The sequence below is a fragment of the Dendropsophus ebraccatus genome, chromosome 14 (genome assembly GCF_027789765.1).
Source record: "Dendropsophus ebraccatus isolate aDenEbr1 chromosome 14, aDenEbr1.pat, whole genome shotgun sequence".
Classification (NCBI taxonomy): Eukaryota; Metazoa; Chordata; class Amphibia; order Anura; family Hylidae; genus Dendropsophus; species Dendropsophus ebraccatus.
The window spans coordinates 32,279,910-32,304,321 of record NC_091467.1 but is presented as its reverse complement, the minus strand read 5'-3'; the positions used below and the strand labels follow the sequence as shown (position 1 = coordinate 32,304,321).

At 43.2% G+C, this 24,412-nt stretch overlaps 1 protein-coding gene across 2 annotated transcripts in view; it reads right to left on the bottom strand.

The window, feature by feature from the left end:
- Positions 1–9,470: 9,470 nt before the first annotated feature.
- MARCHF10 (membrane associated ring-CH-type finger 10) overlaps positions 9,471–24,412 on the bottom strand; it is a 30,765-nt gene continuing 15,823 nt past the window's right edge. For both annotated transcript variants that reach the window (XM_069953205.1, XM_069953206.1), the window contains exons 5-11: positions 23,116–23,259; positions 20,876–21,776; positions 20,401–20,567; positions 15,723–15,832; positions 14,366–14,470; positions 11,000–11,042; positions 9,471–10,506 (exon numbers count right to left, since the gene is read on the bottom strand). In XM_069953205.1, coding sequence (XP_069809306.1) covers positions 10,478–10,506; positions 11,000–11,042; positions 14,366–14,470; positions 15,723–15,832; positions 20,401–20,567; positions 20,876–21,776; positions 23,116–23,259 — 1,499 coding nt within the window. In that variant the 3' untranslated portion in view covers positions 9,471–10,477. The remainder of the gene's footprint in view (positions 10,507–10,999; positions 11,043–14,365; positions 14,471–15,722; positions 15,833–20,400; positions 20,568–20,875; positions 21,777–23,115; positions 23,260–24,412) is intronic.

Sequence of the window (24,412 nt, the reverse complement as noted above, 5' to 3'; positions counted from 1 at the left end):
AGGCAAAAGGTGGGCTCAGTGTACAGGTCTCTCTCTCAGCCAGGAGTGAACAGCCTGCATGCTGTTTGGTGAAGAGCTGGGAAGACAGCCGCTGCTGGGGCCTGTTCACACCCCGCAATACTGCCGACTGAAGTGTCAGAGAGGTAACCTGCTTTTGTTAGTTAGCGCCCAGACGGGCAAGACCTTTTGTTTTGTTCTTAAAGCACAGTGTTGCTATATTTCTGTTACGGACTGTTTATGCTGAAAATAAACGCCAAGCTGTTGTTTTACAAGTCCAAGTCTGCTGTGAACTGTGTCCAAACACACCATCCCCCGGGAAGATCCCTACACTATGTATAAGAAACAAAGTCCAAAACTGTGTGGTCTCTTTTTAGTCCCAGAACCCCTGCCTGCTTTTATCCTCTTTTCTATTTGGTCTATGTGTTAATAGATATCAGAATGAGTCTATGAAGGAAGATGCACTTGAAGTTAAATGCTGGAAGCCTGGTGGCACCCGGTCAGAGGTTTTGTAACTAAGAATCTGTAAATAGACATTTCCTCAAGAAATATCAATGACTTGTATTGTGTGTTAACAAGTGTTTGACCCAGCAGCATTGAAACAAACAATATTGGAAGGTACAGTATATAGAAAAGCAGAGCATAGTGGACAACCAAGAACTATAGCCGCATCGCCCTGAGATCAATGGAGTCCCAGGTCAAGAATCCTTTCAGCAATTGAATTTACCTCTAAAGATTGAAAGTACACGTACATTTTACACTGCAGGGGACATGTAGTATTACATGGAGGTTATGGATGCAAAACTACAGTTACTAGCACCTTGTAGGCTATTTTGCAAAAGCTGGATAACCACAGGTTGGAGGCCATTGGGTTACAGGATACCCACGGTTAAAGAGAACTTATTGTTTCATAGGGAATACAAATATTAACAAAAATAGACATAGTTGGTCTATAGAGTGATTTTAGCTATGACACAGGTTGTGTGGCCACAGATTGCAGTGTTGCATTGCATAGTAGCCTATGCAAGTGGTTACATGGCGACCCACAACTGAATACAACCGTCACACAAAAGTCACAAGAAATCTATATAAGATTAATTTCTTGCTACTCTTGGGTTGCAGCCACTTGTAGATCATGAACCCATAATGGACCTATAATACAGCACGATCACTACAATGGGACATGCAATTTTTGTCCATGGAACCAATGAGAAGGCCAATAGCACCCTATAGCTGTAACCTTATATGAGCTGCTCCTAGACCGGCTAATTTAATCCATCCTTGTATTACATGGACGGCTAATGTGACTGGCCTCTATGTAATATGACATATCCCCTCCAGTGAGCGCTGCCTGGGGCTGACCATGGCTTCTATCTGCAAGACATGCAAACTGCTGGGGTTGGTTCTGGACCTAGGGTGATCAACTCATTATTATAAAAACCATATTATAATAAGGATTTTCTCTGATGAGATCCCCTAACGATTAATGATGTTGGGGATGGGGGTGGGGCGGGGTGGGGGGCGCGGAGCAACCAAGATAGATTCCAAAGCATATACGTGTATTTTCTCTAACATCAGAGATTCTGGTAACCTTGAAATGCATGATGACTATACATATTATTTATAGACTTCCTATACTTTATGTTGAGATTTTAACATATTTTACGGTAACATGAGGTTATCCATCTGCTGATGTCGTACAACTATGAGCGAACGCTGCAAGATACTATTCAGCAACAGCTGGAGAGCTGCAGGTCGCCTCCCCTGTCTGTACCAGCAATTAATCTTACTTAATATTTATCAGCAAGTGTTATCTGACTGACAACATTTACATTACCGGCAAACAATGATCTAATGATCTAAATTCTAGGGATACCTTTGGAGGATTAAAGTATACTGTGTACCTGTTTTCAAGAGTTTTACCTGTACGGTTTTGTTAGCTTGGTGACAAGGTGATGTTAGTGCTCTCCTGTTGTTACGGAGCTCTGGAGAGGTCCCCTCTATGGTGTACACACTTTTCTTATCTACTCTATTTCAGAAAGCAGGACCAGACCTGGGCTTTTGCCAGTAGTTCTCACATCACGTCACATGCTTCTCTCTGCCATGCCATAACATAGAAAATTCACAGCACTGAACAGGCTGGCACTGTACTGGGATGATGCTTTGCACACTACAGTAATATAAATGGCATGTAAAAAGAGAAGGGGTTACTGATGTACTGGGCCTGCCAGAGGCTATATGAGTAGAAATCAAAGAAACTGGCAGCAGCACAGCAAGGAAGGGGTTACACAAAGGTTCTGTTGCTGCTGCTGAGAATCTAATGGGGTGGGAAGTACACTGCAGCACTGTGGAAATACAGCAGTGGATACTCTGGAATTAAATGGGTGTTGTCAAGCAGAAAACTAGGCCTATACTGATGCAAATATATTCCAAATTTACAAGCATTTCTTAAAATGTATAGTTTGAGAGATATAGACTCATCACCCCCCCCCCCCCAATGTGCCACTTGGTTTCATAACCTGTTGCCCTTGGTAAAGGCCTACCAGGAACCAACTTTCTTATTTATTTATTGTTGCCTGTAATATGTTGCCTCCCTAAACTGTGGCCCTCCAGCTATTGCACAACCACAATCCCCATCATGCCCTGACGCAGCATTATATGAGCTGTACTTTTATGAACCCTGAGGGGGGGGTCATTTATTAAGTCTAGTATTTTTTTTGCGCCAGGTTTAAAAATTTCCCTGCAGTGCCAAGGTTTACCAGATTGTACCTCCTGTGCGCATCAGAGCCCCTCTGTGTGTGCACACGGTGAAACCTATGCCAGCTCAAAGCTGGAGTAGGTTTTCTTAACATTCTTCCAGTGGAAAATGTTAAATGCGGTGTAAAACAAGCATTTGCGAAAAGATTTATGCACAGGTGGGCCCTCCATGCCAGAAAATAGCTGCAGTGCCACATAATAAATGTCTCCTTAGGAGTTTAATGCTCACGTTTTCCCCTTTGTTGTGGTGTTAATGCCTAGACCCTCCTCTATCAGTCACAACTTCTGACAACTTTATACCATATCAGAATTTAACCAAAAAGGACAAGGCAAAGAAAATCAAAGTAAGACCATGTCCCTCCGAATCATTGCAACTTGCAAGTAAAATAATCACACAATTTACCCAACCGATCAACCCAAGTTGGGTTTTCCTTTAAGAATAGAAAGACTAAAGTGCAGTACCTCACTTCCGCCATTAGATGCCGGTGTTTACATGTGTCTCTCAGGCTAGGTCACAGGACCATTCTCCTCACAAATTTGGCTGTAGCACTGAGTTTGTGGATGTTTTGTGTCTCTGTTCACTAGTGTTGAGCTGATCTGTACAAATGTTCGAGTTTGGCAACTAGAACGCACTGCATTTGATTACTGGTGGCTGCAGAAACCTGATTCTGCCCTAGGGCTGCCAGGAAAACTAGGATACAACCTATGGTCATGTCCACGTTTTCCTGGCAGCCCTAGGGCGGCATCCAACTTTTACAGCCACCGGTAATCAAATGCAGAGAGCTCCAGTTGCCAAATTCGAACATTTTTACAGATCAGCTCAACACTATTGTTCACATGAGCAGCCAAGTTATTTAACACAGCGACCTTCTCATATAAACCCCCAAATGACACCTGTCCTCTGTGATACCAGAAGGGGCAGAAACAGTCAGCAATAGCATTCTTTACAGACGCTTGGTTTGGTATGAGGTACTAGCTGTTTTACTGGGAGGGTCACATTCACTCTAATGGAGAGGACTGTGTACATCTGTAGCACTGTTTTCTAACCTGGGGCTTTCCAGGTGTTATGAAACCACAACTCCCAGCATGGCTGGACAGTAGAGATGAGCGAACCTCTAGCATGCTCGAAATTATCCGAACCTGATTGTTCGGCATTGGATTAGCGGTGGCTGCTGAAGTTGGATAAAGCCCTAAGGCTATGTGGAAAACATGGATATAGTCATTGGCTGTGTCCATGTTTTCCAGACAACCTTAGAGCTTTATCCAAGTTCTGCAGCCTCAGCTAATCAAATACCGAACGTTCGGGTTCGGATAAACTCGAGCATGCTCCAGGTTCGCTCATCTCTACTGGACAGCCTTCTGCCGGTTGCAATCTGAGCAAATAAGTAAAACCAACCTCAAAATGGCACCACTAAAAAATAAAGCGCCTTCTGCAGAAAAACTAAACCTTATGTGGTTGTGTCAACAGAAAAATATATTTGGTTTTTGGAATGTAACAATAAAATTGAGAAAAACAGAGAAGCTGGGAAAACTTGCTGACATGTTCTAGGAACCAGTCCATGACTATAGGACCTTCATGGATGGTGCATTGTCCTGCAGACAGCTGACATGAGGAAACAGCTGACATGAGTTTGGTTGGCTTGCAGGGCTTAGATTAGCACTACTGTGTTTTTTTTTATTTCAGTGCAAACACTGAAGTACAGTGAGAGTAATGCAATGTGTGTGAACACAGCCTTATGCCTCCACCACTACACTCTTCACATCTGATAACTGAGCAGGCCATATCTCTCCACACAGATCTGGATCCATCTGACTAGGCCATGTTTCTCCACAGAGATCTGCATCTCTCTGACCAGGACATGTGTAGTATACCAGAACATGGTTCCTGTGGCTGGGCTGAGGATGGCACCTGTCAACAAGTGTTATTATATATTTTAGGAGTTAACATGTTTTATGTGCAACTATTCTGTGTATTTCTCTGTACCAGTAACTGGCAGGCAGAGAATGGGTTACATGCTTTACACTGCACACAACACACTACAGCGACATCTACTGACCGTAGTGGGAACTGCTTTAGGTAGTGTGGTAAGCCTAGGAAGTTGCTAGAAGGGGGTGTGGTTATGCAGATAGGCCCCCTATATAAGGCTGGCTGTTGCAGCGCTTAGCTGAGACAGGAGACAAGAGACTAGTGAGACAAGTGACTAGTGAGACAAGTGACCAGCTGTAGAGGGGATACCCAGGGCCGTTTTACCCATTGGGCATGGTAGGCGGCTGCCCGGGGGCCCTTGCGTCTTAGGGGGCCCCTGCCCTCTGGGACATACCTGTATTTTTTGCTTTATAAGACGCACTTATAAAACTAAGTGTGTCCTATAAAGTGAAGACAGCTCCCAAGCAGTGCTGAGCACCGCAAGGAAGCCGTCCCGCCGGCCCCCTCTATTGCCGCTCACTATGCATATGCATAGTGAGCGGCCCTGAGCGACCCCCTCCGCCCGCCCCTTCTATCACCGCTCAGCTGAGCCGATCAGAAGCCCAGGAAAGTGCAATGAGCAGCACTTTCCTGGGCTTCTGATCGGCTCAGCTAAGTGGAGATAGAAGGGGCGGGCTGGGCGGGCGGTCCCGGAACTCACCCGTCCGGCGGCCCTAGCAGCTCCTCTCCCGTCAGCGCGTCACTCCCGTCATCCTCCGTGCACAGGCAGTGGGGTACAGAGACGCTGCCTGTGTCCCGGAGTGTCGTGCAGCCTCTATCATTCATGATACAGGCTGCAGGACACTTCCGGCACAGGCAGTCTCTCTGTACCCCACTGCCTGTGCCCGGAGGATGTCGGGAGTGACACGCTGACGGGAGAGGAGCTGCTGTGGCGGCCGGACAGGTGAGTAACTGGTTTGTTGTTTTGAGGGGCACTGGCTACTAGGGGGGGAACTGGCTACTATGGGGGGCACTGGCTACTATGAGGGGCACTGGCTACTATGGGGTCACTGGCTACTATGGGCGGCACTGGCTACTATAGGGGCACGGGATACTATAAGGGGGCACTGGCTACTATGGGGGGCACTATATGGGGGGATTGGTTACTATGGGGGGCACTATATGGGGTGATTGGCTACTATGGGGGGCACTATATGTGGGCATTGGCTACTATGTGTGGCACTATATGCAAAGATGTGAGGGATTTGATGGCAGCGGTTGGGGGGGGCCCAATTCGCACCGCTGCCCAGGGGCCCATAATGCTGTTAAGACGGCCCTGGGGATACCATCACCTCAGGAGATCACCACAGAGAGAGAAGCTGCTGAGGGGAACAAGGAGAAAGATCTTACAAAGAGCAGCAAGAGAACAAACAGCTGGAGGTGAGAGAAAGAGAGACTCTGAGAGACAGTTTGTCAGGTGCCCCCTCAGGAAAGGGTCAGCACATATACAGTCAGTGGGAATCCTAAAGACAGAGACCCTAAGTGGAGAGACTTGGCTGTAGGAGGGAGCCGAGTTAACGTAGGCCTCGGCACCCATCTTCCTGACATTCGGGGGGTAGGATTGACTAGGACCCCTGGATACCTCTGGGACCCGAAAGTTGTGGCCTAAGGCCCGGCCCAGTAACCTAAGCAGGAAGCTCCCTAGCAGACAGGGAGGGAAAAGCAGACTCAAGCGCCATTGGGGAGAAGTCCACAGGATCACAGTGCTCACCAGCGTCCCACACGTACTGGCAGACCAGGACCTAAGGCAGGTCGTCTCTCTACACACCACCAGGCTCTCACAAGTACAGTAACCCAGTCAAAGCCGCCAGTAGTCACCGCTGTGTACCAAAGGACTGTATAACATCTGCAAGACTAACAGTAAAGGAGTTGTTGTTACACTGCCTCCCTCCTTGTCTCCCTGTTGTCTGGTCCACCTGCACCACACCACCATCAAGGGCCATATTACCAGGCAGCAGTATTTTGGGGTTGGCCCGGGGGAACTACAAGTCCACACCACCGACCACCTTACACACGGGTGCAGCCCCCCTACAGAAACCGCTGCAGCAGCCACAGAAGAGAGAGTGATACCCGGGAAGCGCCAGAGAGTCCCCCTGTACTTGCAGAAGCCCTCGTGCCCACCTGTGACCGTGACAAGTTCCAGCCATCCTGCAGGTATAGCACACTCTCCCCCTGCAGCCCTCAGTGCGTCCCCTCACAGAGGAGCTCAGCGCCACACTACCAGGAGAGACTACCATCACCATCATCCTCTCCTCATTCCCCTCACTCTCTTCCCACGTACCCCGATGTGCTGCACATGTTTCTCCACAGAGATCTGGATCCATTTGACCAGGTGATGTTTCTCCACAGAGATCTGGATCCATCTGACCAGGTGATGTTTCTCCACAGAGATCTGCATCCATCTGACCAGGTGATGTTTCACTCCTGACTTTCTCTTTCTCTTAGCAAAATGCTGGACCCATCTATTCTAACACCAATGACCAGACCACATTAGAAGTCGTTCAGATCACTGAATTTTCACATCTTGGCTTTGTTCACACAACATATTTTTTCATGATAAGAACGTCCGTTGTTGGCGATGAAATCAACAGCTGTTCTTGTCATTAAAAAAGTGTTGCATTAAAAATAAATGCAAACAGCATCCATTGTTCACACAGTGAAAGGTCAGTTATTTGCAGCTGTAGTGCATTGAAATCAATGCAGTTTTCAGTGCAACAATGACCGTTGTTTGCTACTGTCTACAATGGTCATTGTTTTTGAGTGCTGAACAACGGCCATTGTTCATGCACTGTGTGAACATGGTCCTAATGTGGATTCCCACTAAAACGGGGCCATAGAAAATTGAAAGGACAGGGGTCTGTTATGAACATTGGTTTAAATAGAAAGTTATACCTCTCTTTGTTCTGAATCACTTTGAAAATACTCCATGTTTGCATTGTACTAGCATTTTTCAACAGGTAAAGGCTACTATTGCATGATAGCTGTAGTTTTGCATCTGAAAGGCCACAGGACGGGGAATTTTACTATACAGCAGGTAGTGGGTGTACTTCATATTGTAACCACTAGATGGTAATATACGTCCAGCATTGGAAATCTGTATTATAGATATTTATCGTTCACTGCATAGGCACATGGGGTGCACAGGATTGTATTACTATTCGGATTAATTCACAGACACCTTTTTATTTACTGTTAAATGACCATTTTGCACTTCAACTTACTTTCATTTTCACATTATTAACAGCATGTATAATATTTAAAAACCCTTGTTTCCATAAATGATTATGTATTTTTTTTTTAAATTGCAGATTTGCAGTTACAAATTATTAAAGTAAAGTAGTTGAAGTAGTTGTTATATATATATAACAAGATTAACACTGCATTCTTATTTCTCACCATTGGTCCTTTATAGGAACAGTAAACAAAAAATGATGGCAATAACCGAGTGCATCACATGACAGATAACATCACTCGTCTTACCCCATTGACTTGTAATAGGTTTTGTCATTTTACTGGTACAAGACAGTAACATTGCCTTGGTTCACATTACAATTAGACGCACCATTCAGAGTCTCCTTCAGGGAATAATAATAGAGTAGCCCTACTTGCTGTTCCTCAACAGACCCAATTATAGGCACTCAGGATCCACGTGGTGTCTATCATCATGGATCAAGCACTGCTATAATGGTTTCCTTCACGGCAGTGTGAGAAGAGCTGAAGCTTGTTAGAGTATCCAGTCCAGCAGATATTGTGTATGTTAAAGGAGCAATTATCTTTACTGTATATCTTATAAAGCAACGGCTCATCACTAGAATGTACCACCACTTTTTTGGGAGCACTTGGCCCTGTAAAGAAATGCAGCTGGCGCTATTCATTGTGTTGCAGGTGGTTGGCTGGGCACCTCTGAGCAGGGAAAGACTGTTAAAGGGGTTATCCAGCGCTACAAAAACATGGCCACTTTCCCTCTACTGTTGTCTTTAGTTTGGGTGGGGTTTTGAAACTCAGTTCCATTGAAGTAAATGCAGCTTAATTGCAAACCACACCTGAACTGGAGACAACAGTAGGGGGAAAAGTGGCCATGTTTTTGTAGCGCTGGATAACCCCTTTAAGGGTCTTCAGTGCTGAACATAGTGTTCCAGAGGTTTGACCCCAGTTGAATACAGGGAAACAACCATTTAGGCTTTGTTCACACAACATATATTTTCTGACATTTTTTTTCTTGTCATTTTTCTTAAAAAATGTGTTGCATTGAAGTCATTGCAAACAATGGCAGTTTTTCACACAGTTTATTGAACAACGGCCGTTGTTTGGTACAGAGGTGGAAATAATTGACATGTCAATTATTTCTTGCCGTTGTACTTAGACACTGTTGCATTGAATGACGGCCATTGTTTTTGAGTGCCAAACAATGACCATTGACTGTACCATGTGTGAAAATAGCCTTAAAGTGAATCTCTCATCTGGAATTCAAGTTCCAAACTGCTAGACACTGTTAGATACCTTAATGAACAGAATAAAAGACAGCGCTCCATAGCATAATTGTGACAGGTAACAATGGTGAGTCAGTAATGGAGGTTCTCACCTAGTGGAGTTGTGCTAACTGCAAGGCACAACTCTTGAGTAAGCATGCAAACAGGACCGCTGCCACTCCATATGATCCTCATAGAAACAAGCATACGACAATACACCTCCTCTCCAAGTATGGGTCAGCTGGGCGCAGGTCCAATGGAAGTAAAGATATTTACCATAAGGTAAAAATAAATAACCACATTTATTATTATTCAGACACAGCGCATTTCGAGACCGGTCTGGTCTCTTTATTAAGTGTCATATATCTTGATATGCCTGTTCCACACCATACAAAGAGTACAGCCGTTGTTGCCGATGGCAACAATGGCCGTACTTTTATGTAGTGTCAACATAGCCATAGGCTGTATCCATGTTTTCCTGGCAGCCACATACACACCACATACATGTATTATAGATTAAGGGAACATTCACTTTTTCAAGGATTTTTCAAAGCATTTAAAATGATAGAAAAGGCAAATTTACTTATCTTGATTATCAATATCCTAATATTACCTTCTTTATTACATACGACAAAAATACATACACCCGTTTAGCAAGTTATAGTTGAAAGATGAAGAGTGTAGGGCTAGAGGATCAGACTACAGAGTTTGTATGTAGTCTGTAACCATGGAGACACACTCTTCTGCATAAACTCTGTAACCATATTTTCATTAAAACCCATAAGTTCATTTTTCATTTTTGGTGCACTAGAGCTATAAAAAATGGTAACAAAAGAGAGAATTTATATGCATGAGTCATTTAAGATAAGTGTGTTAGTATTTCAAGTTGAAGCCTTTGTTGGAAGCAAGCAGCCACTTCCAAAGCCTACTGCCACATATCGTCAAGAAAGAGCTTACTTCTTGTTAAACTTTGTGTTAGTCATTAAAATTGTGTTTCTTTTGTCCCTTCTAATATAAATCCTCTTCAGCCGCATTGTAGAAATAATTTCTTAACTTTTATTTTGCATTTCAATTAATTTGTTTTTGTGGCTCTTAGGCCTGAAGACGATTCATGTATTGACAGAAGATTCATGTTTTGTTGTTTGTCTATATACAAATGGACTACTAATCCATATTGAGGTTGATGGAGACGGATGAATAAAGTGGTATCTTGCTGAAGCTTCTGCGCAACGAAACCACAGAGAGATAAGCGTGCAGATTTTAGATGTCGGATCACGTAAAATGCAGCTTAGGCATCCTGCTCGTTGTCTCTTGAATCTGAAGAGAGAAAATTATTTTGAAATGTCAGAATAAAATAGGTATGCCCATCTCACTAAGCGATCGCATATCGCTAGGATTTGCCATCACTTTCTGATCGGTGGAGGAATGACCTCTGGGATCCCCTGGGAGACAAAGTACTAATTCAATGCCCAGTCTTCTGAATAGTAGAACCTGGCAAATTATTGGAGCCGGCCTCGGATCCTTACACAACTGGGTTGCCAGGAGTGTCACTGTATACAGGAAGAGTCGGATGCATGCCCTTCTTTCTGAAGATTGTGAGGGTCCCAGAGATCAGAACCCAATTAGTCTATATTGAGGCCAAATAACGTCCGTTATTTCATAGTGACGCCCATTATTATACAATTAACGGACGTTATTTGGCCCCAAAATGACGGCTGTCCTAAAAAACGACAAAAAAGACCATGTATGAACATAGCCTTAAAGTCTTATCCAGTCTAAGAATGCAAGTCAATCGAAATACTCAACTTACGTTCACGTCTTCCTAAGTTCAAATGTAAAAATCTTCTTGAGAGCTATAAAATAAATTAGGTGTATTACAAGCAAGGTTTATTCTGCATCAGTCACCCCAAGACACATGTTGCTTTTTGGAACTATTTATGTAGCTACCAGGTTGTTGGCAAGTACAGATTTTATTGAATATGGGATTTAGGGGGATGTAAACTTTTCTAGTTCTAACAATGTGTAAACTTAGACTAGGCAGTAGATTTTTAGCCATGATTCCGACTGTTTGTGCCCAAGCTTGTCAATCTATTAGTTTGCTTAATTGCATTCCAATAATATGCACCAAAATTGGCACCATATTGTACAGCAAAGCCCCTCCCCTTTTGCTAAACCACGTCCATTTTCCAGTAAACCATGCCCACTTGTCAAACAAAGTGCAAAAGAGTTTCCAAAATGTCTAAACCACATGGAAGGGGGTAATTTCTTGTTTGGTTACTTTACTCCTATAATCCAGTCAGCAATTCACGTGACTTGTGTATAGTTTTTCTCTCTATGTGTTCAGCTTTCCTGTCCACACAATAGTTCTTAGATATACATAATTAATGCTTCTTAATATTTTGCTTTCTAATGTTTGGTCTGGAACCCCGTAGGTTCCCCAATGTCTTCTGCACTCAGGAAGTATATGATTACATCGTTGAAAATGAACAAAAAGTGGCGTGTAATTTCTATTTTCACATTGTTATTACCGCTCTTGTGGGAAATCTCCAGCTATTTGGCTTATATTACTGTTGCCTGGATGATCATATTGCTATATCTGGTTGGAAACAGTAAGTTTATATCTCATACTATAATAAATGAAGTTAGCTGGTCTTCTTACTGTGCAGGAATAGCATCTTTTATATGAAGATGGAGTCATTGAAGTATAGTACAAATGTGTTCTGCAGAATTCATAAATCTATTGCTTTCTGTACTGATGGTTCTGCAGATTTGTTACCTAGTGTTCTCTATAAATGCAGTGTGAAAGAGTTAAAGGAATTTCCCAAATAAAATGTATTATAAGCATTCATAGGGCACAGTATAGTTATGGGTTAAGGCTATGTTCACACAGTGTATTATTTTTTTGACAAGAACGGCCGTTGTGGCAGTTATAACAACTGCTGTTCTTGTAAAAAAAATTATACACTGTGTTCAATTTTATGGGGAACAGTGTGCACACAATGTATTACACAATGGCTGCTGTTTTCATATAGCCTGTGTCTGTTCACACAATGTACATTGTATTGAGATTGGTTAATTGAATTGCAGGCACACCCAAAGGTGCCCGCAACTCAAATAACCATTTAGTAATGTTCCTGCGACTATATGGCAGTATTGGCCACAGAAACATGTAAAAATGCGCCGCTACTGCGTTGTAATACAACTGCCATTGTAATATTGTGTGACCATAAGGGACTCATGATGGTCTCTTTTCAGCCTTATTAGCTGTATAACTATGTACAAAACATTGGTTGTGTCAGACTGCTAGTTCTACACAGTATTTTGGTCTTTTAAGCGACTATTTCACAGTTCAAAACGGCCCAAAAAGGCCATGATTGAGTTCCGTCCGTTCAAATGCACATTTTGTTCAAATGCACATTTACCTTAAGGGTGCGTTCACACCTACAGGATCTGCAGCAGATCCGCAGCAGATTTGATGGTGCAGATTTGATTCTGTGTTCAGTTATTTAAATGAAATCTGCAGCGGATCCGCAGCAGAAAATACGCTGCGGATCCGGTAAGTCTGAACGTACCCTCAGGCTTCAATTTTTAGAGCTGTATAAGTAAAGGGGTTGCTAGATGATGCTCATGAAGCTAGATGTGTAGATCAGATGTGTACTACACACACACACACACACACACACACACATTTTAGTAAAGTAAGGGTCCTTTTTCACAACCCAATATATGTGACTAAGTACTTTTCAAGGCATGATAAATGGCTTGGCGTTATCAGCCGCACATCTCCTGTTCACTCAGAGAGATGTATGGCTGACAAGATTTTTTACGGCTGCACAAAAGATCAAGTCGGCTAACATGCAGACCTGTTTACATGTGCGTTAATTGGCCTGTGTAAAGGATTTAAAGGGGTTATCCAGTGTTAGAAATATATAGCTACTTTCTTCTAGAGACAGCACCACTCTTGTCTCCAGTTTGGGTGGGGTTTTGCAACTTAGTTCCATTGAAGAGAATGAAGCTTATATGCAAACCTCACCTGAACTGGAGATAAGAGTGGAAAATGGTGCTGTCTCTGGAAGAAAGTGGGCATGTATTTCTAATGCTGGATAACCCCTTTGATTCTCTCAACTTCCCAGTTTCTAAAGTGAACTGTGACCCTGCTGTCGCCATGCAACAATGCAAACACTTTCCCACAATCACCCTGGGGTGCAGGCAAAGTGAACAACCACCAATACTTCCTGGACAGTTCAGTTAAACTGAGCATGCCTGGTCCACCATCGTCTTCCTTGAGGAACTTTCCCTCATTCCTGCTTCTATGGGGGATTGTGCCATGGAAGATTTTACGGATCCCTTGATTTGAGTGGGAATCCTGTAAGCCATTTCCATTTCCACTTCCGCATTCTTAGCAAGAACGCTCTATTACATAGTAACCAAATTGGACAACACCTTTAAGCTAACCACATTAGACGGCGTCCATAGACCCATTGTTTATTATGGAAAACACTGAAGCTGTGGATGTGGCTCTGGGATTAGCTATAAGTGGGGGGCGGACTAGTTTGGGTATCCCTCTCTACTAGGTAAACATGCCCTAAGAAGGCATTCGTGTAATGCTTGCCCAAAAGGAAATACTACACAGGATGATTTGTTTGACTTGTATAAGTCCAGTATTTACATAGTCCCAGGCGTAGTATCTGATTAGGGCCTGAGGAAGTAGATGTAAGAGCTGATTTTTACCTCTGTGTAAGAACATTCTTGTACTCCTCTTCAAAAGCGTGTAAAGTTTTGCTGAAAAATTCCCTGACCTGCTATTTGGAAGACGGCCTAGAAGGGCCTCAAAGTCTTGAAACAGCATATGTCAAAGTGACCCTGATTGTAGTCCCAGTATGTGAATGACCTGTTGGAAATTGTTGATATCCTCTTGTATATATATAGTTTTTTCTACTTTGGGCTATATGGCATATAAAAGTCAAAAATTGTCTTCAAAACACATCACCATTTATTACCTATATGACAATTGCAAAGGTTTTGTGATAGTTAGAGGGTCACTTGCACCTTTTCTATCCATGGATATGGGGCACAAGTGAATCTCAGTTGTCAAACAGCTCTGAAGGGGCAAAATCTGTGGATGTTAGACCCCTCACAGACCATACATGATGGCATGTCATAAGGATTTACTCACCTCCGATACCCTGTCTCGAGTGTTTGATAGTTGCAGCAATTCTTCATATCTCTGCTGATATAGATGAAGGAGCAACACCAGGTAGAGACTGGGATTTAGTGTGGCCTGGGTACATGAAGAAACCGTTTTATTACAAGCACTGCGGAATCTGTTAACGCTATACAAAATTATTATTATTATTATTATTTATTATTATTATTATTTATTATTCTCATTTAATATTATTTATTATTTATTTATTAATTATTATTTATTTATTTATTTATTATTATTCAGTGTTTCCCAGAATGGGGATTTCAAACACAGCAACAAAACACTTTTACAGATTGAAATTACAGGCTATTACAACTGTTTCCCGTGCATGCGCATGAAACAGCTGTAATTGCCTGTACTGTCAAGTGTTTGGCGTCCTAGCCCAATGCAAATATCACTGCTGGACTTTAAACTTTCTACATAAAATAAAGATTACATGCAAGTACAGTGAGTGCCCTCAACTCGTTTGTACGCTATTTACTACTTGTTTATGAGGAGCACCCCATCCAACACCAGCCTGTCTTCTGTAGTAAGCTGTGTAAGCAGGTAATGCCGGTGCATATTCTAATGGACAAGTGTTGTGTAATGGACTGATAAAAGGACATGTACTTCTGCTTCCTACTGGATACACTTCTGGCTTTGGCTCCAAAACTGCTATGTGTGAAACTATCATCAAGGAGTTATCCAGGCTTAAAAACATTTTGACTTGTGTGTGGGGTTTTGCAGATTAGTTTTAATTAAGGGAATAAAGCTGAACTGTAATACCACACACAGGACAGCGGTGGTGCTGTTTTTGCAAGAAAGGTGTATTTTAAATTCTGGATAAGCCCTTTAATATGGATGTCATGTGCACTAAAACTTACCTACTTAGCTGCATCCACTATTTTCTGGACATCTTATAGATGTACATTGTTTTATATTATTATTGTTTTATTTTATAAAGGCCGTTATACACATTAGAGAAAAGTCAGCAGGACTGGCCTACTATCGACTGCGTATGGCTCTCCTGGCTCTCTCTCAGCAGATAATGTGGATGAAGAGAAGGATCAGACATGTTCAATTTCACTGCCTCATCCTTTTGTTTTCCATCGATATAAGCTGCCACCAGAGACATCTGGTCACAGCTTTTCTTCTTTTCTCCTTGAAAACACATGCACTTGGCTGAGCCAGGCTTGAATGTGTACGGAGAAATTGGTACACATAGTTTTTGGGCTGATAACTATTAAAGGTGTTTGGGCGCTGTTACTTGAAATAGATTGTATTCCCTACCTCACGTCTATGAACTCCCAGTCACCCCCAAGCTTGTATCACCAGCCAGTATCACCTGAGTCTCCTGGTGTTTTCTGTAATGTTCGCTCAAGTTGAACCCTTTAATTTCACAGTCCACGGTTTGTTTGCACATCTCACATGTTTTCACTGTGTTCAGCTCTGCCCCTGGAATAGAAATACATTTATCAGGCTTTATTTCCCCCAATAGAGAGGATCCTGTCACACACTAAATACTTGTATTACAGGCATCCCTTCTAAGAACTCTGTGTTATACATTTCCTCTGTCACTGCTTAAATAAATTGACAGGTCGGCATTACCATTCCATTTGTCAAATTGTGTAAGAATATATATGACACTCTTAGCACTGATGGGTCAGCGTAAGGGTGGCCATACACATTATACAGCTGATGGCCGAAAGCTATTTCTCCTGACCCCCAGGCTGCCTGTGGATGTGCCCTGCATGGAAAAGGATAGAAGCCACCGATTGACACCTCTGGTGGCGGCTTATCTTACCTGAGAACAAAAGGATCCAGCTTTTTGACATATAAAAGTCCAGTACTTCTTTCCCTGGCATCTGCCATCAGCAGAACATAGGGACACCTCCTTACATATCGGATGGATGCCCAATCCCACTGACACCAGCTACTGTAGTTTGTCCAACTTGCCTTGACATGGCAGACTCTATTACCCAATTATTTTTTTTTACAGAGGAACAGCACAACATAACATTGATTCAGAATTGTTCTTTAAGGCTGTGCTTCTCAAACTATTTCTACTGGAGCCTCACCCAACAGACCAAGGCAATGCCTGGGCCTCACTAGACTGACTAAGAGGGTGCCTGGGCCTCACCATATGTGGTGAAAGTCCATTTAAAAGCTGAAAATAAAGCTAGGGCTACCTTTCATCCTTCTCCCAAGCTCTATATACTAATAAAGCAATACCAATCAATTAATAATGTTGCTAAAATTGAGATTTTAGAGGACTCTGCAGACCATAGTTAGTATTGTAAAAAACTGACTCCTTAGCTGGGCCTCACCAACAACTAGGGGGTGCCTCACTGGTGAGGCCCGCCTCACAGTTTGAGAAGCACTGCTTTAAGGAATACAGGTATTTACTAAAAATGTCTGGCTCCTCAGATTCTCTTTTAAGGCTATGCACATTATGGGAGGCATTTATTAAGTCCGGCGTTTTTTATGCCGGACGTAAAAATGCCCCCGCAGCTCCGGCGCTACGGAGATTTATGTAGAGGCGGACTGCCTCTACATAAATCCCGTGCGCGCCGTTGCGCACCGCCGAAAACCTACGCCAGCTGAGGACTGGAGTAGGTTTTTCGGCGTACATTTTGGCGGAACGGATGATAAATCGCGTGGACTCTGAGTCCGCGCCCTCCGTTCCGCCCACTCTCCGCCCCCTTTCCGCCCCCTGGCGTACTCGGCGGAAAGTGCCGATTTGCGAATAATTTATTCGCAAATCCGCCATTTTTGCTTAAAAAAAGACGCAAATCGGCACTTTCCGCCGAAAATCATCCATTCGCCGGATGATACATGTGGCCCTATATGTTTGCGTTACACATCTGGAGGATATGTGTAATGCAGTACTCGTGGGCTCTCATTAGCCAAAGATGCAAAAAGAACAACAATTTTTGCTTTCCTTTGGATCAACACAACACAGTAGGTCAAACTTAATGGTCTCTTTTTCCAACCTTATGAACTATGTAACTATAAAACTAAGGCTGGGGCTACACTGTAACCCTGATCTTGCGACGAGAAATCTCCCATGTTGCACTGCTGGGTTTTATGACCCTTTCACTGAAAAGTGAATAGGGTCACCCTGTTACCCACAAGAGGCCGTGACAGCGTCTGGCTACCATCGCAATCCTATTCACTTGTACAAATTGCTTTCAGAGTTGAGCAAACTTTGCGCACGCCCAGGTTCGTCCAATCCTTAGTGTGCAGCATTTAATTAACAGTGGCTGCTGAAGTTGGGTGCAACCCTAGAGAGTCCTGAAAAACATTGATACAGCCTGTAGGGCTGCATCCAACTTCAGCAGCCACTGCTTCAGAGCCACCGTGCTGCAGAGATTCAGAGAGTTTCCCCGCTGCCGGCATGATATTGATACAGTACATTCCATTACAATCCATTATTTGTCTTCCCCATCCGTAAGGTCTGCAAAATTGTGGACGTGTGAATGCAGCCTATGGCTATGTTTACACTTACCGGATGCCGGGTGGCCTTAGGCACGTTCCTTCAGCTGGTACTGCTGTATTGGCTGCAGAAACCTGATATTTTTACAGTTGAATTGAGAGCACCGTTGAGTGTGCCCGCAATTCAATTAAACATTGAGTAAACAGCTTTTGTTCCCACATGTTGTTCGGTGAACAGTGTCTGTAAATATTAGGCATGTTCATTATTTTAGCACCCGTTCTAAAGAACAGACGTTAAAATAACAAAGTGGGAACACAGTAGGCGCATTGCATTAAATTCAGTGCAATGCTGCTGCTGCTGCAGAAAAGTATGGATGCTGTTTTTATTGCAATCGACTTCTGTTCTTTTTACAAAACAACGTAATGAGAACATAGCCTATGTGTGCATGTCCAGCACAAAATCCCCCCTCCCCCCCAAAAAAATAAAACACAAGTTAAATTAAACCTCGAACTGCAGTGTGGCCCCCTATATTTGCAAAGGTGCTAAACTACTTTTTATACCTCTGACCTTGTAGGTTGTCATAGTGGTCTCCACAATGGATTGCATTCCAAGCACTTAAATGGAAACGCAGCCTTGGGCCGTTCAGACAGATCTAGATTTGAGGCTTTAAACCAGTCCAGTTGCAGCCTGCAGTTATTGAATCAAATGCTTGCAATTCACTGTAATTGTCGGTTACATCTGCCCATTTGAAAGTGGGACCTTGACTTCTTGATTTAAAATGTACCGGTTATTCTACAGCTTTTCCCGATCAGTGTGCAGTCGCTCCTGCTACTGGAAGATCCGGCTACCATGAATACATCCACACCGGGTAATGCTAAGTTTACACGGAGCGATTATCGGGCGAAATTTCGCGATAACGAACGAATTCGAACGATAATCGTACGTGTAAACGCGGCGAACGATCGAAAAATCGTTCATTTTGGTCTTTTAACATGTTCATAAATTGTCGTTCGTAGTTCGCAAAAAATCCGCCGATCGTTCCGTGTAAACAGTCGTCGCGCGATAGTCCGGCTGCCCGCTGCCCGGCCCCCCGCTCATCCGCAGCCCCCTGCACCGGCTCGATCGCAACCCCCGCCTCCGCCGTCGCTCCGATCGCCGACGCCGCTCCGATCGCCACCCCCACCAGCCGCCGCCCAATCGCCCCCCCGCCGCCGCTCCAATGGCTCCCCCCCACCCGCCGCTCTGATCGCTCTGATCGCCCCCACCGCCGCGGCCAAGAGCATACGTTACCTGCTCCGCACAGCAGGTATTCGAGATCCCCGGCTCCCTTCTTCAGCGCATTGATTGGCTGAAGAGATGAGCTGGGAATTTCAAACGGCTCCTCTTCAGCCAATCAGTGCTCCTCTTCAGCACTGATTGGCTGAAGGGGAGCCATTTGAAATTCCCGTCTCCCCTCTTCAGCCAATCAATGCAAGGCAGCACTGATTGGCTGAAGAGGGGAGCCAGGAATTTCAAACGGCTTCCCTTCAGCCAATCAGTGCTGAAGAGGAGCCGTTTGAAATTCCCGGCTCATCTCTTCAGCCAATCAATGCACTGAAGAGGGGAGCCAGGGATCTCGAAGACCTGCTGCACGGAGCAGGGGGGGCGATCGGAGAGGCGGCATGGGGGGGGGGGCGATCGGAGAGGCGGGGGTGGCGATCGGAGCGGCGGCGGGGGTGGTGATCGGAGAGCGGCGCAGGGGGGTGCGGTTGAGCGGGGGGGGCGGGCCGGGCTGCGGGCGCGCGATCGCAAAACGATCGCAAAAGATTTTTCCGTACGATATATCGTACAGTCTAAACGCTGATCGTTATAAAAAAAAATTGTTACTTCGAAATCGTTAGTTGTGCGATCGGGCCAATTATCGCTCCGTGTAAACTTAGCATAAGGGTCCATTTACACAGAAAGATTATCTGACAGATTATCTGCCAAAGATTTGAAGCCAAAGCCAGGAACAGACTATAAACAGAGATCAGGTCATAAAGGAAAGCCTGAGATTTCTCCTCTTTTCAAATCCATTCCTGGCTTTGGCTTCAATTCAGATAATCTGTCAGATAATCTTTCTATGTAAATGGTGCGTTTACACAGAAAGATTTATCTGGCAGATTTTGGAAGCCAAAACCAGGAATGGATTTGAAAAGAAGAGAAATCTCAATCTTTCCTTTATGACCTGTTCCCTGTTTATAGTCTGTTCCTGGCTTTGGTTTCAAAGATCTGACAGATAAATCTTTTTGTGTAAATGCACCATTAGTTCTGTGCGCAGGCACAGGTTTCAAACTCAGGCCCTCCAGCTGTTACAAAACTACAATTCCCATCATGCCTGGGCAGCCAAAACTAAAGCTTTGGCTGTCCAGGCATGATGGGAATTGTAGTTTTGCAACAGATGGAGGGCCTGAGTTTGACATCCCTGATCTAGGGGTAGGAGCGACTGCAGGCTGATCTAAATGATACAATTCACTACCTCACGCTCCAGCTGCTAGCGCTGCATGTAAGAGCGCCCTAAACAAAACCTTTATCTAAGAATATATTTTTGTAGCTGTATGTTTCTCACCTGATTTAATTTTAGCCAGCAGCCACTTCTTCAAGCATTCGCTGTGAACATACTTCAAGCTCCCAGAGCACTGACAAGGTGCAATCAGAGAGTTTTCTGTGGTTTCACCTCCCATGAGACAGATCCTGCAAAGATCGCCGTCCTCTTCTGAGTCTTCCTCTAGTAAACTACAAAAGTGTGAAAAGAAACATATTATCTGACATTATTAACATGAAGTTGTGGATCGCAGGCGGCTTGTACAAAGTTGTTCCTCAGCAACAGATAATTAAAATACAATTAAAAGATAACAGCTTCAGCTCGTGATAAGTGAATTTCTACAAATATCCGGGATTGTAGCGTCTTGGCTCTTGAAGGAGGCTGCTTTGCACTTGTCCTTGACATCTGAGATCACATTTACCCTCTGAGAAGCAAGTGATCTCTAGCAGACAGGGACGCCACCCTTTACTTCTACCCTGTTTAGAATTCATTTTCTCACCTCTCCTGTAGCTTCTTTAGCTTCTCTGGGTCTGTTTTGGGCTTTTCAGCTTCTTTATTTAGTAATGTTGGTGCGCTCGTTTCCAGAAATCTTCTTTCAGATTGTCTTTGCATTGAAATGGTCTGAAGGGCAAGATCCAAGTTCTCACGTAAAAGTGTAATGTTGGGAGCTGTAGAAGACATTCTGAGTCTTAAAGGGGCAGCAGCACTAGGGACGGTAGCATGTTCACTGCTGAGTGTATCGATCTCCCTATCTCCAGGATCTCTTACTGTTGTTTGAGGAGATGCATGGTTTTGCATGTTAGTATTTGGACCAGTCCCCGGAATCTGGGACTGTGCTGTTAATGCACTCATTCTTGGAACTTCAATTGTATCATTTAGATTTCGAGGGGAGTTTGGGGATTGGTCACCTACTTCTGTTCCTGTTGGGCTTTGCAAGCTTCTTGATGTTTGCAGTGATCCATAAAAAGAACTTATTATATTAAGGTTGTGTGACGTAGCATAGGAAAGCTCATTATTAACTCTTTCTTGTATTCGAGTACTTAAATCTCCCACATTATTGGTGTCAAGGATGTCCTCTTCAGTTGAGTCTGAGCAATCAGAAACATAGGACAGGTCGTCTTCATCAAATGTGTCCTCCTCTTCGTTTGCATTTCCCTCTGTTTCTCTATCTTCAGGCTCTTGGAAATGTGACCAACTAGAGGCCGATGATCTTCCAGTGATCTGAGGTTCTTCTTGTATTTCATGTGAGTTTAATGATAAAGAGCTTGCTGGGTCATGGTGATCCACCTGATCACTAAGGACAATTTTCTGCTCTTCATTTGGATGTTGTATTGAATTTAAGTTATTAATGGCCTCATTTGTGACCTTTTGTCCTTGTAATGTTTGTTTCTGTTGTTTAGCTAAAAATAATAATAAAAACAATAAAGTAAAATAAGTTAAGTGATGCAGTGAGAACAATATGTATTATTTATATTTTCTGCTTATTTAGATTGTGTATTGTACACATGTTAAATGTTACATAGGCTATGTGCGTTTTTTTTTTTTTTTTTTTTTAAATGACTTTGTAATGAAATCAACGTCCGTTCTTTCCTACACCAGCCCTCTTTATGCCGACATCGTTATTTTAACGTCTGTTCTTTAGAACAGTGTCTGGAAACGAAAACTGTTCACACAATTTAAAGTACGGTCGCTGGCCATACTTTACATTATAGTCAATGGTTAATTGATTTGCGGGTACACCCAATGGTGCCTGCAGTTCGGTTGTTAAAAAAAAGGTTCCTGCAGCTGTACAGCAGTATCAGCTGTGGGAACGTGCCGAATGCCGGCCGCCAGTATAACACTGTCTGTTGCCATGCAATGGACAGTTATACTATGTGTGAACATAGCCATGTTCTGTATGTAACACTAAGTGTTACAAAGTTATATAAGTTTGTAATATAATCGTATTGTATTAAAAATGTGTATTTATTTAAAAATGTTTTTATATTTAGTAAGTACCGTAAGTGGTCATAAAGCAACTCTGCTACCACCAATGGCTGTGTCGGGAACTGCAGGGCCACTCAAGTCCTGATCCTGGCAACTGTCACATTTCACTAGTGCTGCATGCAGCCTCCCCTGTTCTAAGGCTATGTTCCCACATAGTATTTTTTGTTCAGTATTTTGCAACAAAAACCAGGATTGGATTGAAAACACGGAAAGGCTATGTTCAAACACTGTTGAAATTTCTAACTACAATAGACTAAATAGTTGGCCAGGAGGTGGACAGATGTATTGAGTCCTTAGTTTTCCCATGTTAAAAGAAGCATTGCCACTATGTATTAATACAAGTACAATTAATTTGTTTACACAGAAACATAAAACTTTGCTAAAAGGTAAGGTAAACCAACATGGTTTGTTGGAGACCTAATAGCTAAAAGCGTATCGGCTCAGACCTGTGAAAGTCTCTGCTAATGAAGATTATCCTGAAATGATCCTCTCTGTCTGCATGTCCATCAGTCAGTGTTTTCTAGTGGTTTTATCCTGGAAGGGCGCCTTGACGGAGTAATCTTTTAAGATCCCCTTACACCTTTCATTATTATTGTTTAACATCATGCAGGAAGGGATACTGAAAGAAGGCAGAAGGAACCTTTCTGATGTTTGTAAAACAAGATTGGAAGCAACAGAAGTAGCAGGCCATTAGAGAGATGCAATATAACGGAACATAAAGTGCTGATAATATAGGTTAAATTATAGCATCACCTGGTCTCTTGGGTTCTTTTGTCTGCCATTTAAGCACATTTTTACTTTTCGCTGTGTCCCTTGCCGCAGGTGTAACATTGGGCCTGGCAGAAAGCTGGTGGACATGTAGTCTTTTCTTTTCCACTGTGATTCGAGGCTGTGACACTATCAATTTGGAAAATTTTGCAAAAACTTTGAGAATAATGATGTTAATATATCACATGATAGATCCCTAGGGCAATTACATTACACCTCTAGAAAATTAGAACAGTAACGCATGTTCTTTCACTTTAATGCCAGCGTGTCATTTGCCAGAGGCTAATTTAAAGTGGTTCTGTCGTGAAAACACTTGAAAATCATTTTAATAACCATTTATCAACATGGAATCTTACATTCATATATTACACCTTACTTCTTGCCAGTATTTGACCTTGTTAACATGCCGTTACTTTGTGGAGGATAGTATTACAATTTCCAGTCATTCAATTAGCACTATACAAAATTTTTACTTCTTTTTTTTTATTCTTATGTCAACCTGTTACACGTTTGTTGAACCCTGAGTTTAAGGACACTTTATGGGCCTTAATGTGCTCAAGATGAGGAATTTTAAAGGATATGTCTGGGTTTCATTTTTAATTTATAGGGTGCACCCCCCCCCCCCCCCTTCAACCTTTTGGGATCTTCCATGAGTGGCGGCTCTAGTTCTGGAGGACCCAGCCTATCAGTGCATTATTATATGGATGGCCCATTTATTTTATCTTAATTTCCCATGTGATGGTGTATACAGCTCCATTAAAACCTACATGTTTCCCCTGTTAAAGACCATCTGTCCACCTATTCCTTATATTTTGCTAACCAAATGAATATATTGTATTCTCACAAAAAAAATAGGATAGATTGAAAGAAGTAATACACGGTTACATGGTCAAGTGATGGCATATTACCAAGATATACCGTCATGTTATTATCAGTTGGGTCTGACCTCTGATGGTACCACCGTTCATAAGAATGAAGGGCAAAAGGGCATTACAGCCATGAAAGGGGGCCGCTCTGTACAGCTGTCCAGAAGATCAGTCAAGGTGGTTTAGCTCTGTGTCTCCCCTTTCGTTTTTGCGATCAATGGGTCTTCTACAGACACTGACTGATCACAAAACCATGGCATATGCTAGCAATATAACAAGACTTTCTAAGGTATTATAACTAGAGATGAACGAACCTCGAGCATGCTTGAGTCCACCCGAACCCGATCGTTCGGCATTTGATTAGCGGTGGCTGCTGAAGTTGAATAAAGCCCTAAGGCTATGTGGAAAACATGGAT